The following is a 19,860-nucleotide window of genomic DNA, read 5'->3' on the forward strand; positions in this document are numbered from 1 at the left end:
GGTGGACCTCTATCTATATATTTACTTTCGTTTTAATTAGTCAAAATGTCATACAGCGAAGATTTGGCAGATGGTCTTCAAAAGCTAAGAGGCAGTCAAAAATTTTGTGACGTGGTGTTAATAGCAGAGAAAACGGAGTTTTATTGTCACAAAGTTGTTCTATCTGCCTTGTCCGAGTTCTTCGAAACAATGTTTGACAGTCCATTCAAGGTTTGTTTACACTGTTATAGATATAATATTTAATATAGATGCATACACGTATAACTATAAGGCAGGTACATTATTCATACTCATATGTACTCATTAAAGTTGCATATATCGGGTTATCTCCGCCTTTGCTTAGTGTAAAAAGTAATGTTCATAAAATCCATTTCATGTTTAATGTTTTTAGCTCATCTGGCCACACCGTGTAATCTTTATTATTTATGAACATTCTACAAGGACGACGAACCCAATTCACTTCTACAATAGTGATTTTCATGAACATTTTATATGTGTTCGAGTAACTACAGATACAGAAAAAATAATTTTGAAAAAAAATTCTGCAATAGATTTTCTATCCAAATTGAAATATTACACTTTTATGATGATTTTGAATTAATATTATTAAAAAATGGCCATGTCATCGACTGTACAGGGGCACATGCTAATGTGTGGTGTGTCGTTATTTTTCTTCGATTTTTCATGAGAAGTACTGCGCAAACTCCAAGAAAAAATTAATGTACATTATTTCGAGGTTGATTTATGAAACGGCAAAACAATTATTGTTATTTTATAGAGTGTGCTTAACATTTGTGTATGATAAAATGTTTCAAAACTAAAGCACAGGGGCGGTTTTACTCTATTTTCAATGCGAGTATTGAAGCAAATCGAAATGTAAATGATTTGTTCACTGGCTCAAGCTCTGTCAACTAACCTTTGTAGCGTTAGGTGGTTATAAATAACTTGAGGTAATATAGAAAGATCAGCCACATAAAGTGTGTATTGATGACGTATAACAGTAATACATTGCGTCGTAAGCGATTTTTCATTGAGTTTTAGTGATTGATTTCTGAGGTAATATTGAGAATTCTATGTTCGTAACAATCATCCCTTTTAGGTGCGCGATATATCTGCGCAAATCGAATTGGGTCCGTCGTCCTTAACTAATCACTCTATGAAGTATTGTCAGGGTTTCAGACCCAAGGGTGTAAGACGTTTTACCGCAAAACAGTCTGTACTTGTTATTGACAAAGTCAAAAGTCCGGTAAAAAGCTTCACAAGTTTATTGGATCGTATAGTGGTATAAATCTCGTCTAATTCCGTTCTCAAATCAAATCTGATTTACTAACAATCGACATGCATATATATACCCTTTCGGCTGGGACAGACAGTTTCGGTTACTCATGACCACCTGCGCTGGTCATGAGTGTAGATTTAGTGATCAAATTCCTAAACAATATTTTAACACTAAATACAGTATCAAAACTGTCAAACTGTCCATCACAGCGTCAGGGGATGCGGGCTTACAATCTCCCGTATCGATACAAAACATGAGTATAGGTTAAAAGGTTAACAGAAAACATGTACTTTGTGACAAGCCTGCAATATCAGAACTCCATGAAGTCCGTAAATATGACAACTATAGCATTACTGTTCCACACCTGGACGTGTGAGATCATGCTGCTGCGCAATTAATTTCCAAAATATAATTTCCCAAGGACTTTCCAACATAGTTATTGACAGATTAATAATTGCGCAGTTTGCATATACAACTTACATGTTCATTTCATAGTACTTATGAAGGTCACCGTATAGTCATCTGTTTACAAGGGCAAGGCTATGATGTCCATGTAGTGAAAATGCATAAATCTTAGAAAATCGTCTTTTCCACTTCCACAAGTCTGGAAGATAAACTGAATATTAATGCATAGTTATGATGTTCATCATGAAGCCCTTTGCCTAAATTGTGAAAATCGTGACCATAAGTAGGACAGGGGTTCAGGCCCTAGGGCGGGGCTAATATGGCTACAGAGTGAAAATGTATTGATGTGATGATATTTTCTTCTGTACTATCACAATTGTGGTAATGTATCAATGTGCACTCAATATCATATAAATAGTGCCTGTTTGGGAGGGTAACAGTTGAAATTGACACCCCGAGAAAACCATTGTCAACCGACGCGAAGCGGAGGTTGACAATGGTTTTCGAGGGGTGTCAATTTCAACTGTTATCCTCCCAAACAGGCACTATTTATTTTGTTATACTGAATGTCTTTTTTAAAATTTTTAAGAAAATTTTACTGCTTTTATATAGGAATAACGTGAATTCTACAGCGAACCGTACGCGCATAATTTTCGCGCATGTAACATTTTTTAATGTTACCCGTTGCCAAGTGCGTTGCTAACGCTGAGGGTAATAGTAAATATTATTAACTGCGTCTTAACCAATCAGATTTCAGTATTTAACATGAAAGTATAACAATAGTATTTATTAAATAGGAATAGTTACGTGTAGTGTACTAAGTAAGCTCAGTTCTGGCGCCATATTTCAATACATGTTCGTACTGTATGTTCATGTTCAAATATCTAGACTGAGAAAAACTTCAACTTTTCTGATAATACCGTATAACAGTTTTATATACCGGTAATTGAGTTCTTTATTTGACATTAGGAAATCATTAATTTCATTCAATTTTATTTCGATTATTTAAAAAAAACTTAAAATTTCACAGGAAGAAGATGAGTCAGAAGTGAATGGAGAATGCAGAAAGAGAATGGCGTTAGACCCGGTACAGTGCGCGACTCTCTTGGATTTTATGTACACTGGTAAAAGTGAGTGGGCAGACGTGGATGATGCTATTGACATGCTGCACTTGTCACAGCAGTACCAAATCCGGTCTCTACGGGAGCAGAGCCTGCAGTACCTGTACCAACATATCAGCAGCGAATACTGCGTGCGCATGTGGGAAGCAGCCAAATTTTTGGAATTAAAAGAACTGGAGGAAAAAACAAGCACCATCATTTCTAAAGAATTCGCCCTGGTTTCTTCAACTGATGAGTTTCTCGAGATAAACACACTTGATTTTGTTGTAGAACTGCTGAAAAAGAACGATCTAAATGCCCAGGAAGAAACCATAGCGAAGGCTGGACTGAGATGGATCGAGGAAGACTTTGAAGGAAGAAAGGACTACTGCTATGATATACTGGAAGCTCTACAGACTAGACGTTCTTTGCTGATAAACTTGGCATCTGAGGCAAACTTTCCAAACTTACACAATAGCCCGGAATTCAAGGACGCTTTGCAGAGATACAGAGAAAGAGGTAATGTGACGTCACCAGGACTAGATCTGGAGGAATGTGTTGTCGTCATGGGAGGGAATGACAGAGGAAGCAACCAGAGTCTCATCTGTTTTGGATTCCGTCACAAAAAGTGGTTTACGCTACCTCCTATCCCTCATGACCCCAAAGTTAATTTTTCAATTTGCACAAGCAGATGTAAATTATACGTGTCCGGGGGATTTGGTAATGGACAGGGTTTCTACGAGTACGACGGAGAAAGGAATGCGTGGAGAGCTCTACCAAACCTTTTGTCTCCAAGGCAGAATCATTGCATGGCATGTTCCAATGGGAAAGTAGTTCTCCTTGGAGGCACAGACCCCGGAAACACTTCAAACTTCGTCAACGAAATCGTTGTTTATGATACAGCAACAAATGTTTGGTGTGAAAGTAGGACAACTTTACAACAAGCCGTTAGGTCTAGCGCGTACTGTGTTTTGGAAAGCAAGGTATTTCTCTTTGGGGGCCTCCGTGCGGGTGGAAAAAAGGTAGAAAAGCTGCAATATTTTGATATCGAGAAAGGATACTCTGTCCAGGACCAGTGGTGTACCATTCCGGAAGCAATCCAAAGCCAAGCTCGTGCCGTTGCAGTGGATCGTACGATAATTGTTATATCCCAGAAAGGAGAACTCTTTCAATTAAAAAACGACAGAGGTTTTTACTTCTTTGATAAAAAGGAAGGCATGCGATATTTCCCGAGGAAAGGCTTTGGAGTATGTCCATTTGACGGGAAGATTCTGATAGTTGGGGGCGAGGTGAACTACGCCAAAACCAAGGATATGCTACAACACAAGTTGGACGACGGCTTCACGTTTGAAATGGAGGAAAAGATGCCGTTCTCTTCCAGTAATTTCTTTGTAGGACACATGTACGTCAAAAGAGCTCATCTAAGTTACGAATGTAAAGATCAAGTACAGATCGTGTAGATAAATGTCAGAAAGGTAGTCCGTAGTCAAGACATTGCAAAGTGATGATGCTCAAAGTGTGTGGCTTTAAACCATTAAACTATTTATAACTTGGTTCTACGTCAATATTCCACGCATCAGTACAAACATACTGTAAAACAATCTGCATTTACCTGTTATACTTGATAAATATATGTAGACTTTCAATCAAACATTAGTGCTTAAATAAAAACAAAGAACTTGTGTTCAAGAATCAAGGAAGTTCCACGAAATCGTGTGGTTATAGAAATGTCAGAAATATTATTTGCTTGCAAATTGTCTATTGTTTAGCGTGTTCTTTTTTTCTTTACAATTTACAAAACTGTCCAGTAAATGTCACAAGAATACTTATTATCAGTTTAGAACACAGTGCTTTCGAAAAGCCTAAATCTGAATTGAAATGAAAATTTATTTCGTTTTGATAAGGTTCACGGAATTTAAGTCACTGAACTGTATTAACCTTTGAAGCAATGACAGACGTGTACTATTTATTGTTTGTATGTACTTAGGCATTTTTGTTCAGTACATTCGTATAAATGTACATTTATGCATGTGTATCATTTTGCCTTGTCAGAGCGAGATTCTAGCTTCTATGGTATTTTCACAAATTGTACAGGATAAAAGATCGTTAGGTTATTGATCTGGACAGGATTGAAATCGATATGATATATATATATAATGACACATGTATAACATGAAATTTAGGAATGATTTTAAAATGCTTAAAGTTCTGCCCAATTCATAATTATTAATAAACGACGAAAAATTGAAAGAAATTTGTGATGATTTAGACGTTGCAAAAGTCAAAGCTAGCATTACAAAAAGTAGAGAGATATAACCACACGCGAGCTCGATTCTTGTTACTGATCATGTAGACTAATGCATATTTGCTAAGTGTAGGTATTAGTATGTACTATAGTTTACCATTGCGCCGAAGGACTGATATGAATTCATATCACCAAAAGATTCACGAAAAGCGTTATACTAAGACACGAACTTGTGAAGCGAAGGTAACAAAAAGAAGTCTAGAAAAGGTCACCAATCTCGTTTTCTCTTTATAAAAAAAAGTCGGTTAACAATTTTAAATGTTGTAATCGTTCTACCGCAACCCCACAAATTAACACCTTAAGTAATTTTGTAATTGCCATTTCTATATCCAGATTTGGAATAACAAAACAGTCACATCAGCAATTCAAAACAATGGCTCACGGGTTGACTTGCTTCGATGCACAGAACACATAAACATATTTTCCAGTTTCAGGCAAGAAGTTTTAATTAGTAAAGTGCAATATCAAACAACAAGGGACTGTTAATATTGACACGTTGTGATAGACGGATTAATATACCAGGAAGATACGGACGATTGTTTCCAATCAGTTGTAAGATGACAGCACGTATTTTTCCGTCCAATGTAGAACGCGCGAAATCGGCAATGGATGACAATGTTTCTAGGTTAAATGCGATATATTCCTCTACTGTTTTACCAAACACAGTACTTATGTCTGTAGGAATAATGGTGGGTGTCATAGGAAATATCACTGTGATAGTGCTATACGTGGTTCGTATCAACGACAAGAGAGGGGACCGCTACTTCATACCAATTCTCGCACTAGTGGACTGTCTGGGGAGCGTCTCAAACGGCGTTTTTTACGTCATCGACAACTTCTACATCTTCAGCTTTCCCAGTGAAATCTTGTGTCGAGTGTTGTTATTTAGTCTCACTTTCGCCTCGGGATTTTCCGGTCATGTTCTTGGCGCAATAGCGTTTCAACGATACCTCTTATTGTGTCATCCGTATGGAAAACAGCTGACGTTGTTCCGAAGGCGCTTGCTGGTGATTGGGATAACGTTTGTTTGCGTCATATACGGAGCACCTCTGTTAGTAATTAGTGGAATTAAAACGTCACAGAAGACTTTTCAAAACCAGTCGTTCTCTACCAATATATGTGTATTTGACGTGAATCCTAATGCACTTACTCTCGTTTACTTCGGATCCTTTCTGCTTTTGACTTTAGCAAACATTGTAACTACATCTACCTTATATGCGCTCATAATGCGAACAATTTATAAAACTCTGTACTCCGAAAGACAGTCGAGAGAAAAAATTCTCAAAAGCATGAAAAATGATAAAAATTACAACACAACGAAGGATGGCATTTATACTATTTACAAAGAATGTGCAGATCAAGACGAAAAAAGTCGAAAGAAAAGTGTGGGAGGCAATTCGATGGACAGTGAGAAATCCGGACATGGATATAATGTCCGGACCAAGATGAATGTGATGTTCCTGACTATAATTTTGCTTTATATCCTTTCGTATACACCCTCTATTGTGATACTCATTCTGACCTACACCCTCAATAATTTTTACTACCTTCAATTACCCGGAAGTTTGATGAACGTCTGGATTTTTTTCGCGCGTTTTTTACTGTTGAATCACGTGATCAATCCTTTTATTTACGGTTATTTTGACGTTAAATTCCGCTCAGAATTAAAACACTTGTGTTGTAAATCAGAACGGTGAAATAGACTACGTTGTGAACGGGAAACAGAATATGCAAAGTAGGAGATAAAAATATCATTTTATTTCTAGATTTAGATGTACAATGTACCATTGCACCATGGGATGTACTCCTGACTGTTGTTTATCAGAGGATTGTTTTAAAGTATTTAATTCATTTTCTATGAATATGAAACTTATTTTTCTGGTGTGGCAATGCAATCTTTGTATTTTGGCAAACTGAAGATATTGTGCGCTTTATTAAAGATAAGTTGAATGACCGCATGCAATTACAGGTTGATTGTAATGATTGATTCTTCTGGCTATTTTCGCATAGACAGGGAAGGTCTTTGCTTTTGTTATTTTATTTCAAAAAAAATTTCATTCAATAACATTGAATAAGATTAGGCAACAGGCAAAGACCTACACCAAAGTCGAATATATAAAATTCCTATACAACTCGGGTTATAGAAAGGATACAAATGAAAACAAAATTTAAAATTCTGAAACCGGGTTTAAAAGATAATGGAAGATTACAAAATATTTTTTTTTATCATAAATCATTTTTTTCCAACATAGGACAATTTATCCCGCAGTACTTTTTCTCCCATAGAATTTTTGATGAAATTTTTGTTGGGGTGAAAAATCCACCATTCTTCCATGGGATTCTAGAAAAAAAAAACTAGGGTAACGAGTACATTCAGGTTGGCATGATAGGATCAAAATAAAAAAAATCCCACCAAAATATATAAACAAAAGTAAGTTATGTCTAACCGAAAGGGTGGCTGAAATTCCGGACTGTGTCGTGCCCGGACTTGATGACATGTCACAGTGTTAAATATACCTGTAATTAGACACAGAGTTTTGTTGCTGCAATAAAAGTTTAAATGCTTCAAATATTTGAAAATTAATATTAATATTATTAATACTGTATTTTAATTATACTTTATACTTGCTCCGGTTGCTTTTGTTGATGGCATTCCTGGGATCACTCCGAGAGTAAGTACTTTGGTGGGGTTGGGGGGGGGGGGGGGGTTCACGGTAATTTCTCGATATACTCACTTCAATCTTTTCTATAAGAATAGAGACCTGTACTCCCCTTGCTGAAAAAATAAAATTTTCATTTCGTCAAACTATCTGCGGTAAATGATTCACTTTATTTCATATTTTAATAAAGAGAAAATTTATGCATGTATTAACCAAGAGAGTTTTACGAATTTCAAGTTACTTTTAACAATATCATGATAAAACATACGTTGCCCATAGACTTCAATGCCAAATTCAAGGTGTTATTTGTTGGACCGTAAGATATTTCAAAATTTTGCAAATTCCTTTGGTGGAGTATTTTTTGATAACACCTTCAAAATGATATCATGATTAATAATATCAGACCATTCATTTATTAGGTACAAAATGTGGTCGTTATACATCGAATACCTTAAAGCAATGGGAGTTCCGTTTTGAAAAACTTAATTTTGCTGCTAAACATGGTATTATAATAATTCTGTGTGTAGCTTAAACTTTAATAAGATGAAAACAAATCCATGGTCAATTTTTATCATAATAACGATTCCTGTATAATGGAATATATTGAAACCAATTTTTGTAAATATTTATAGAATATGTGCCAATATGTGCCAATATCATTAGCATTAAGTCTTTAAAGAGGATTTTCGGTAAAATTTAGTAAAACTGACGGGGGTCGTTTTATATGTCAAACAATGTTATTTTGACGTCTTTTTTGCGTTATCTTTGCATAAATGTGCAACATATTTTGATTCACAAAATTGTTAGGCCATTAAGGTTTTGTGTCGGAACAGCAATCAGACCTGACGAACTTGTAGCACCGACTACTGTTCAAAAACTCAGTTACATGTATATCGAACACGCTTATTATATAAATAGTGCCTGTTTGGGAGGGTAACAGTTGAAATTGACACCCGGAGGAAACCATTGTCAACCGACGCGAAGCGGAGGTTGACAATGGTTTTCGAGGGGTGTCAATTTCAACTGTTATCCTCCCAAACAGGCACTATTTATTTTATTATACTGAATGTTTAAATTTTAGAGAATTTTTATATTGCTTTTATATAGAGATGACGGGAATTCTACGGCGAACCGTACGCGCATAATTTTCGCGCATGTAACAATTCGTTGTTTTACCCGTTGCTAAGTATGTTGCTAACGCTGATGGAAATAGAACGGATTATCAACTGCGTCTAAACCAATCAGATTTCAGTATTTAACATGAAAGTATAATAAAATAAATTATTAACACTTACAGCTAAGTGCTTTTCCTTCCCCGTGACTATATTACATGTTGTAAACTTGACGGATATAACGAATTACGCATATATAACGAAGACCGACAATCAACTCAATAGATAAAGATTAACATGCCTTTAATAATTGTTTTTTTAGTCTAAACAAGAACAGAAATATTTTTGACATTAAAAATCAGAGATATATGTAACAGTTAGTATATACATGTACCGGTACGTCCCTGTAAAAAATATAGGAAACAATACCATATTGTAAATCAAGGTTTGATATAAAAAGAATTAACCAAGTAACAGGATTTTTGGTGCTTTTCAAATCAGTTTTGACATGTATGACGTTCTAAAATGCTTGGCAATTTTGAAACCAATCCTAAGATATTGACCTGTATGGTGGTCAAACATTAGTGTGGTTGGGTAACGTATTCGTCGATATGTCACCTCTAGGCGCCATCTGTCCGAGAGTGGTGTTACCATGAAAAATACCGGTAGTAATACATCGTCCAAGGACCATGTTATAATATCGTAATCTCAACCTTAGTTATATAGCTATACAGTGGACGTCGGACTACGGATGTGAGCCTTCAAATATGTAAGTACGTTTTCATTTAATTCGGGGAAAAAAATCACTCCGAGTTTGGTTTCATCGTAAGCAGCGTTATCAATTGTGTTATTATACAAGCAGCAGTTATGCTCTCAGCCAACTTTCAGTCTGTTTATGTCACAGACAACCCCGATTTTTGAGAATAGCAGTGGGCTGATGCTTCACATCGTAAACCAACAGTCTCAACTAGATACAAGTTGGCTTAAAGGAACCTAGACACGATTTGAGATCAATTTTTTTTATCTTTTACGTTTACTATTGTTTACGTGTGCATTTTGAATGATTGACAATTCGAATGTTAGAAGCGAGATACAGAGGCGGGAAAATCATTATTATATATTTACATCTACCAAGTATTATACCCTCTATTTCTTACAGAAACATATAGTTAATTCATAGCCCTAAAGAATCAGCCAAATTGAAATCTACACGCCCCGTTTATTGATTGGTCGAAATCTACAGCGGCTGCACTGACAAGAAAGTGACAGGACCAAACTTGACACGCCCAGTTTATCGATTGCTCGAGACCTACAACTACCTAGGAAAAATCACGAACTGCACGAAATAATCATGACGACGTCAGACTCAAAGTCTTATACAAGAGACGATTTGGCTGTTTCTTTTAGTTAACGTAACGTACTTAGTACGTACATTAACAGTAATTTAGTGAATTTTACTTACTTTTCATAGTCAATTTATCAACTGGCTAAAAGAAAGATGTTAATATAAACAATAAAATGCTTTCTTTGATGATTCATTCGGGTAATGAAGGTAGCGATCATTGCAGAAAAAATTTACATAACCCGCTAACGCGGGTTGTGTATTTTGCAATGTCGCTACCTTCAAATCCCGAGTGAATCACCAAAGAAAGCATTTTATTGTTTAAATAAACAAAGGTCGAGTCTATTATTTGTTTACAAATAATGCTAAGTACAGAAATTACCCTTTCTTCGACAGAATGACCCGTGCCAAATATGTTTGACTGATTCTATGTGTTCATAAATCATATTATCAACAAAAAAGCAACATTGATTGAAACTCATACCAATACCACACATATGTAAACAATAATAAGAGCTTTGTTTACGTAACAAAGAATTCCAAACTATGTACCTTTGTATCTCTGTTAACTCTGTAACTCAATATTTGACTTTCAAACTTTGACGAATCATTAAAATTACCCATATTTACCATTCTTGATTCTTAAAATAACGCGCGTTGCTCAATTTGTATGCACACACCGCTGCAGTTACGAGACTATATCTTTCAAAAAATAATGATTCAATGCTTATATTTACATTTTTTAACTTCTTGTCTGCAAATGTGATTTATATCCTGGTGCTATGGGTTTCTTATAGTTTAACACTAAACGCTGCCTCTAATGACTGTCTTTTGAAACTATATCATTTTTAACCTCAGACATAGCATTGAACATCGCCGATAAAAAATCAAAGTTAGTGGTCATTTTATGCAATTCGTAGCTTTAGATAAACTGGATGGCGCATTTGGCCAATGAAAATGAGCGTCATATGTTTCCGAAAGTATAATTCATCAACATTTTTTTTCAATAATACTTGACATAAATGAGATATAACCTTTTGAATATATTCTTTATTATTTTCAATTGTTTTCTCAGCCTTTTATTTTAACGTTAATCGTACAAATATTTAATTCCCCACATAACTTCATTTTATCACTGATGATTATTACAGTACCGTACGATTATTAATAACGTTTTTATTTCAGAAGACGTCCAATTTATAGCGCTCCTATATAAATGCAAACTAAGGAAAAGTTTACAAAGTCATATGATAAATTTAGCATGTAAATACATCATCAGAGGACTATTTTACGGGACAATGAGTAATTTTAGATACTGTGATATTATAGTTGGGATTTTGAGCAATTTTATTGACTTTAATTAAAGTAATAGTATTAATTAGTTTCTTACGAGTCCCTTGAGAAATTGTGTGATTTTTACCATTTGACACAGCATTACTTTGAGACTGGTTCATTTACTAAAGCAAAAAAGCATTTGTGAGAACAGGCTCAAAAAACCATGTATTGTATTATAAGAAAAATTAGAAATTTTAATTTACAAGTAAATTGTTAATTTGATAAGGTTGTTTTACCAGTTTTACTGTACCGCTGTGAAATTTGGGGTTTCGAAAATCTAGATGTTATTGAACATGTACATTTAAAATTTAAAAACAGTACTTAATATAAGAAATACGACACCAAATTTTATGATATATGGAGAAACAGGATGCTACCCTTTGTATATTAATGTTTAAAAAGAATAATTACATATTGGAGAAATGCTATTTAGCCATGAGAACAAAATTATATATATTATGTACATATATTTATTTTCACAGCATTTTAATAGCGATTGTAAAAGCCCATGGGTAGATTGTATTAAAAGAGTTTTAAACATGTGCGGAGTACAATATGTCTGGGAGAACCATAATTTTGTCAATATAAAATGGTACTGCTACTGTAAATCAAAGATTAAGAGATCAATTTGTGCAAATATGGTCCAATGATATAATTTGTTGTTCCAGAGGTCTTGTGTATAAAATTTTAAAACCAAATTTTGGCTTTGAGAAGTATCTCGATATTTTACCTGTAAAACAAAGAAAAAAATTAATTAAATTTCGTACATCAAACCATCGTCTACTTGTAGAGACAGGCAGATGGCATAACATTCCTTTGAATGAGAGGCTATGTCTTTTGTGTAATAAAGGTCTCATTGGTGATGGAATTCATTATACTTTAGAATGTTTGGTCCTTGAAGAAATAAGGAAAAAAAAACCTAAACACAAAAAATTGGAAAAGACCAAACTGTTTGAAGTTCTCTGAACTCAAGACCAATATTGCAGTTGTAAATCGCTTAAAAAATTGTGTGTATTTATTTCAAATATTTTCGATGCTGTCTGCTCCTCTTAGTTGTTTCCCTATTTTGATCCTTTATACCAAAGTCTTACATAGTAATAAGTAGTTATTCTATAGTCTGTCCTTTTTTTATTTCTATTTTTTTTTCGGTATGAAAATGTGCCTGTTTGTAGTACCTCTGACAATTATTTTGTTAGAGCGATTAAACTGAACTTGACCTTGAACTTGAACCACAACCACATGTAGTATATAATAATTATGTATAATGACGGAAAGAGTTCCATGTCCTTAGTAATTTTAAAAGTTTGTCCCAAGTTATCGCTTCCATCACTTTTTGACGATTTTTAATAAAAATACACATACCTGTGAAAGAAATACAGTTGAAATAGATAAAAGGGAATATATCCAAGTTATCTTCATTGAACAAACATCATTTTTCACTCATAAAAGTTCACAGGAACGAAAACAAATTTCTTACGGAGATTTATAATGGAAAATGTTTACATCTTTTCCCCATTCGGAAGTACTCGGGATACCTCGTGCAATTTTTCAACGTTATCATCCAGGCTTCATGGCTGATGCAATGCAAAATCCCCGTAGAAATTTTATTTTTGGATGTGTATTGAAACCTGAAGCGGTAGAGGGGACGTTTCAGAATAGATAATCTGGACATTTTTCATATTACCAGGTAGTGGATGAACGTAGTTTGAGCACAAAGGTATTCAAGATTATCGAAATATCAAGCAGAAAGTGGTGGAAGCAAAAAACTCGGGACAGAGTATAGAAAAATGACGGCATTTTGGAGAAAACTCAAGCGACCAAATAGACTATTAGAAACACATGACTATCGGAAACACATGACGGTACGTTACGAAAAATTTCCTGTTTTATCTAAAGGGTAACGTTAATTTCAAATTAATGAAAGAGCCACTGTAACAGCCTCGGGCGTGAACTTTGATTTTCGCTTGTGACGTTGCATTTTACAGCGTTCAACGTTTGTGACGTCATAATAAAACTCGCCATTTTAACCTATGAGTACCCTGTCTGTGTTGTGTTATGGAGCTATATCTGCAGTAGCTTTCCACATACTTTACATGCAAAAAAAAGTGGAATGTAAATATTCGCAGATTAACGAGCAACTTTCGTTTACATTGGCAAAAATCAACCCATCTGACAACAGACGCTTTCACGGCCAAGTTCACCATTCGTTTCATGATTTGGAATTAAATATACATTACGTAATTTGGCATGCATTATGCTGCAAATATAAATTTTGTATGTAATGCTAACTGAATACTAGGATTTGAATACATTTTATCATAATAGAAGATTTGAGTAATATCAAAAATATATAATACAGAAATAATGAACTTGTTTTACCTGTTTACCAAGACCGTCATCTCTGGAATTTTTCATGTTCACAGAAAGACAGAGCAACAGGAAATGGGCCATCGACCAAGGGTCCTGGTGATGCTTGTTGTGTGCCAGTTAGTGGTGACCCAGTTTTTGGTGGAGACCGACACTTCCGCTGTGGCGTCCTTAGTTACGGCAGCGTCCCTAGTACCCCTGATCACGTCTCTTTGTATATATATTTATATATAAATTTCATCTTAGCCTTTCCTGTTGTCAAATCAAAACAGTTATTTTTTATGTATATGGTATGGTAGTTTGTTTTTGGTTTTGCATATTGGTAGAACACAAACATATAATTGTATGTAACTCATTACAATGAGGTGCCGTTGTAGTATTGATTGTCATTTAGTGATACCACTTATTCAAATATGTGATATCACCTATTCAGCGTTTAAATTCAGTGATAGCTCCTATTCAAATAGGTGACATCACCCATTAGCATTCAATTTGAATTGGTGATATCACGTATTCGAATATATGATACTAGTATCACCTAGTATTTAAAGTAAGTCTGAAATAATTAATGCCCCCTATAATGATGAGTTGTTGCCCATTATTCGTTATCATTTAAACACTAAAACTGTATATCTGTATTGTTTTCTCTAAGTTATTTTATTTTTTAAAGAGAGTAATTATGTTTGGTTAATATGTTTAAAACAAATAGCACACGAACACACTAAATTATCTAAGTTTTTATCATTTTATCTGTTATGCGAGTCAGAAGCGCAAAGTAAAAGATGGCGGCAAGGTCACACTTTATCTACTTGTGCTCAAATTGCAATGTACGTAGCACTACAGTTCACCGTGTCAGGAGAGTCTTCAGTCAAATTGAACGATCCAAATCCATGTTGCAAACTTTTTAACAATCATCGTCACTATTTAAGAACACCAGGGATTACTGAATTGTTCTTTGAATGTTATTTTAAATGGCATCCTTTGCCTTGGCGGTCGCCATATTTATTTTCAATCGAATGTCTAAATTCAGGGATTATTCATTATTTATTAATGTAGTAATAAATGCAAATAGGTGATATCACTTATATGAACAGGTGATACCGGTATTGCAGATTAAATTCAAACCATAAAGGTGAAATCACCTTTTCGAATAGATGATATCACTATCAAATAAGGAAAAAGTGATATCATCTATTCAATTCAAATAGGTGATATAACCTATTTAAGAGGTGGTATCACCCTTTCAAATAGGTGATATCACTTATTTTAATAAATTGATACCACCTTTTTGATTGAATTCGTGATATCACCTATTTGAAAAGGTGATGTCGCCTATTTGAAAATGTGATACCACCTTTTTTAAAAAGTAGTATCACCTATTCGAAAAGGTGAGCTTCCTTAACGACAATAAATAATAAAACAGCGCCTCATACAAGTTTGACAATGATACATGTAGTACGGTTTTCGAATACAATAAGACAGTTAGCAAAAATACAATTTATATAAAAGAGCTCTATTTGAGATTAATCTAACAATTTTCTATATGCTGTAAAATATTGACATACTTTGAAAATTTATGTTTTAGAACATTTCATTTCAAGACAAAATGTTAAAGATTCTTTATTATTACGACCATTGCATTGTTTGCTATCTTCGTACCCGCATAAACAGCAGAAATATCATTTTATTGTTTAAACAAACCATCTCTTACAAATACGTTATGACAGATCCATTGTACTGATTGTGAAATGTCGTCAGAAAACCCCCACTGTTCTAAACACTCTGTTTGATGTCGTTTGCAGTCGATAATGAGGTGGATCCAGACCTTTCCAGGGCCGCTCTAGCGACCTGTGCCCTGTATGCCAGCCTGCAAAGACCAGGTAACTGTTAATACTATTTTGACACTTTTTCTGTTATCAAATAGAGCAAACTCTGGCAATATGTTCGAAATGTATTTCTATAGTGTTCTTCATTCAAGACATATAATATAGGTAAGCAGTATATCGTTTGCCCCTAAGACCATAAATATATACATTTCAGGCACGTAGCATCAGGGGGGCCCACTTTTTCTTGCAGCAACAAATTTTTTAAAATTTACATATAAAAGAATGAGTTATAATGGAGTTGGCCCCCCCCCCCCCCACTTTTTTTGGAAGTTATTAAAAAATTGATAAGGAAATGAGTAGTCAAATTGAATATACCCCCCCCCCCCCCCCCACACGGATTAGGATTTTGAAGATTTTTGGAAACTTTAAATTTCCTTTTTTTTTTTTTTTTGCTTTTCAAGATTTTTTGGATGGGTCTGGCCCCCCCACTTTCAAAAACGATGCTACGTGCCTGCATTTAAAAGTATTTTTCCGTTTGACCGATACCTGACTGTATACATATATTTGTGGTTTTAGTGACTACAGCCTCCTCCTGCCCCGCCACTACATGTCCCAATGGGTGGACACGGTACCAAACCTCTTGTTACCTGGTGGTTACCTACGAACTCGAAACCTGGTCTGGAGCACAGGTATTTAAGTTTAATTACGTTTTACAGAGTGGAAGCGTTCACCTTTTTTGCAATTGTGTTAACATTCCAATTCGGAGCCATTTGTGTTTAAAACAATTTTTGAGTCAATGGTTAAAATCAAATACATGAAGTGCACAGTGCGATGTTCTTTGACTATGTAGTATGACTATGAGATGTACATGTTTATGTATACATTCACCATTATTTTTAGGCAAAATGCGTCGCGGAAAATTCTGGTTTAGTCGAAATTGAAACAGAAGCGGAAAATAACTTTCTAAAGGATGTTGCCGCAAAAACCTTCTTAAATGGTGAGACGATAGGTTTATATCATATAAATAGTGCCTGTTTGGGAGGGTAACTGTTGAAAATGACACCCCGAGAAAACTATTGCCAACCGACGCGAAGCGGAGGTTGACAATGGTTTTCGAGTGGTGTCAGTTACAACAGTTACCCTCCCAAACAGGCACTATTTATTTTATTATACTGAAAGTTTTAATTTTAAAGAAAATTTTACTGCTCTTATATAGAAATGAAGTGAATTTGATTTTGGAAATTAGTTTTTTCCTCAATATTTCTGAGGATTAGTCTACCCCCACCCCCCCCCCACCCCCCCCCCCCCTCCCCACTTTGAATTTGCGTTCAACGCCAGTGTATGTTATTGCAATTAGTACACCGCATTTACTCATGAAAACTCGAATACATGATTCTGTCATGTGTTGTGTGTTTCATAAATAAAATAAAGTACATTGCCCCTTGCTCTTCCATTGGACTGCAAAAAGCGGAGTAAACTGGTGAACACCAAGAAAATACCCGCTACCTCGTTTTTTCACCATTTCAATACAGTGATGCTTCTTGTATCCCATGTTTAATAGTAATGAAGTATGACATGGATTTTGTTATTGTAATTTCTAGAAAAATTGATATTTTCATAAAAAAATTTACTTTTAGGACAGTTTTGGACCGGTGGGAACGACATTGATGTTGAGGGTCAATGGCGCTGGGTGACGTCAGGAAACCCCTTCACATTCACGGACTGGGGGCCGGGAGAGCCCAATGACACGGGGGGAAACGAGGACTGTATGCTTCTCTTATCTAATACTGGCTACACATGGAACGATTTGCCATGTTCGACAAACTCACTCTACATCTGCGAAAAACCGTAAGTTGTACAATGTGCCGTAACTCTTAAAAATATTTGAACCTGTAAAAGATGACTGCACAAAAGAAGGTTAAAAAATTTCGACACAATAAATGTTTTAAATTGGCATGTTTCTTTTAATTGTAAGAATTGCCAAATTGAATATCTTAACTGCAACTTTAATCTATGAAATTACATTAATATAAACTCCATATTTACAAAAGACAAAAGTCGTTTTCATTAGTAGGGGTCATTGTATTTTCTTGAATCTCCGTAGGATAATGAGGACGCCATCTTATGGTGTGTGTGTGTGTGTGTGTGTGTGTGTGTGTATAAAGCTTATGTTAAAATGAGATCAATAAACCGCTTAAACCGACAAAAAACTTTCTTCTTGCGTTCGCGTTCTCTGTTGTAAAAGTATACTTTGACCTGTGAAATATTATGATTTATCACGTGATTTCTAACCCCAGGTACATGTAACTTCGAATGATGGTTTCTTCATATCTCTGATATATCTTTCAGAGATTATCGGTTTCATGCGTTTCTGATTATTAATAATCTACTTGTAAATTCTTTTCGAACACGTCAATTGTAGACATTAGCTACTGGTTTATGGGCATCTACTGGCCGATATGTATAATGGATATATGTCGAAAACGGTTCTGTATGAAAAAATATTAGAGAGTTTCGAGGCCCGTTATAGTGCCGAGAAACTGCCAGGTATATTTTTTCCCATACAGAACTGTTTTAGGCATATATCGTACGTAAAACACTGCCATTGAATTTCATTGTTGATTTACATGAGTCATTCTGATTTTGAAGGATATCAGTTCTGTAACCACTGGTAACGGTCTGATATAAAGAAGCTCACTAATATCTGACTGTCACAGGTAAAGTTTTACACTGCTGGAAAAATGGAATGACATCACAGCAGCGTTTTAACATGTACAGTAAGAACACTGCTGTGATGTCATTTTACCTTAAATTTTTACCTGTGACAGTTCGGTAGTGACAAGAGTGATCGAAAAAGCGTTAAGTGCAGCCATCTTTATTCTGTTTTATTTCTGAATTTCAGAATGATAATTACCCACAATTCATTTACTTGTAATTGATATATATATATATATATATATATATATATATATATATATATATATATATATATATATATATATATATATATATATATATACACACGCGTGTATACTAATTTTAAAAATGCAGCCCCCCCCCCCCAAAAAAAATAAATAAAAATCATATATTTGAAGCTGGTATTAATAAATTGGAGATGAAGGACATTTTCCCTGTGGAGTTATCATGAATTTTAGCACACGTGAGCACGTCCTTTAATACTGCCCAAATGTTTTACTTTTAAATAAGAACATTATATTTTTCTTATTCCAGTGCGACGTGAAAGGTTTTAGTATCCGTGTTACCTTTGGTGGAAAGCATGGAATTTAAAGAAAATCAACTATTTTAGCAAATTTCTGTTGTTACATTAGTTCTTTTTCAAGTTTGTGACTTTCATACTGATACAAAATAAAAATATTCAAATATTGGTGGGGGTTTTTTTCTTCACAAATATATAGAGAACTGTATAGGTAGTTAAAATGGCTCGTCTAGTAGCAGCGCATTTTTTTTCTTCAAATTTTGCGGTCGCTAGTTGCAACAGATTGCTGAAAACGTTCTTTTTTTTTATTACTGTCATAAATATCTCTCCAAAGTCGTCTAAGGTGGATCAAGCTATTTAGGCCTTTTTCTCCAAAGATGTATAATGAATCACTAGAAACTACAACTTCATACAAAGAAGGGGGGTACTACGTGTATATTTTAAATTTCGATCATAGAGTTTCGTTTGTTTGTTCATAGCTACATGATCTTTTCAAGTTTAAATCGCATTGTATGTTGAAAGTGAAAGATTAAAAGAAATGAATATGACCTTTTATCAATATTTGATTGGTTATTATATCAGTGTATTGGGATTTATTTATCAGATCAGATTATCCTTTAAAGCAATATGAGCTGCAATTTTCATGCTGAAATTTTTTTTTACGAAAAATATTATTTTCGAATAAAATGACAAAAAATCATGGTTGATAATGTTCTGTTAGCCATATTTTTATTGGAAAAGCCGTAAAGAAGCCTTCAATGAACCAAAATTGAATTATTGTCGTCCTGTACAAAAATTGATCTGCTATATATTCCTTGGAAGAGAAATCTTTCTTCTGATGAAAATTAATGAGTATTTTAAACCTTTTTATCATAAGAGTTTAATTTACATGCACACTAATCATACTAGCAG

The 19,860-nt window shown here is 34.7% G+C and overlaps 2 protein-coding genes across 4 annotated transcripts; both read left to right on the forward strand.

The window, feature by feature from the left end:
• Positions 1-5: 5 nt before the first annotated feature.
• LOC128157918 (kelch-like protein 24) lies at positions 6-4,825 on the forward strand. Its single transcript, XM_052820577.1, has 2 exons — positions 6-210; positions 2,715-4,825. Exons 1-2 carry the CDS (start codon positions 46-48, stop codon positions 4,242-4,244), a joined length of 1,695 nt encoding a protein of 564 aa, XP_052676537.1. The 5' UTR covers positions 6-45; the 3' UTR covers positions 4,245-4,825.
• A 4,695-nt stretch (positions 4,826-9,520) lies between these two features.
• Positions 9,521-19,099, forward strand: LOC128157920 (perlucin-like protein). Of its 3 annotated transcripts, XM_052820581.1 has the most exons (7): positions 9,521-9,630; positions 13,962-14,119; positions 15,708-15,785; positions 16,308-16,420; positions 16,632-16,728; positions 17,369-17,579; positions 18,963-19,099. In XM_052820581.1, exons 2-7 carry the CDS (start codon positions 13,981-13,983, stop codon positions 18,970-18,972), a joined length of 648 nt encoding a protein of 215 aa, XP_052676541.1. In that variant the 5' UTR covers positions 9,521-9,630; positions 13,962-13,980; the 3' UTR covers positions 18,973-19,099. The 3 variants fall into 3 exon arrangements, with proteins under 3 accessions (XP_052676541.1, XP_052676539.1, XP_052676540.1); XM_052820579.1 differs by lacking the exon at positions 9,521-9,630 and having other exon boundaries at positions 13,903-14,119; XM_052820580.1 differs by lacking the exons at positions 9,521-9,630; positions 18,963-19,099 and having other exon boundaries at positions 13,903-14,119; positions 17,369-17,583.
• The last annotated feature ends 761 nt before the right edge of the window (positions 19,100-19,860 follow it).

This window comes from Crassostrea angulata, chromosome 8 (genome assembly GCF_025612915.1).
Source record: "Crassostrea angulata isolate pt1a10 chromosome 8, ASM2561291v2, whole genome shotgun sequence".
In the NCBI taxonomy this organism is placed as follows: domain Eukaryota; kingdom Metazoa; phylum Mollusca; class Bivalvia; order Ostreida; family Ostreidae; genus Magallana; species Magallana angulata.

Coding starts and splice junctions, on each gene's coding strand:
- LOC128157918 (XM_052820577.1), top strand. CDS start 46: ATGTCATACAGCGAAGATTTGGCAGATGGTCTTCAAAAGCTAAGAGGC. Junction 211..2,714: donor TGTTTGACAGTCCATTCAAG/GTTTGTTTACAC, acceptor AAAATTTCACAG/GAAGAAGATGAGTCAGAAGT.
- LOC128157920 (XM_052820579.1), top strand. CDS start 13,903: ATGAACTTGTTTTACCTGTTTACCAAGACCGTCATCTCTGGAATTTTT. Junction 16,421..16,631: donor AAACCTGGTCTGGAGCACAG/GTATTTAAGTTT, acceptor CATTATTTTTAG/GCAAAATGCGTCGCGGAAAA. Junction 16,729..17,368: donor CGCAAAAACCTTCTTAAATG/GTGAGACGATAG, acceptor ATTTACTTTTAG/GACAGTTTTGGACCGGTGGG.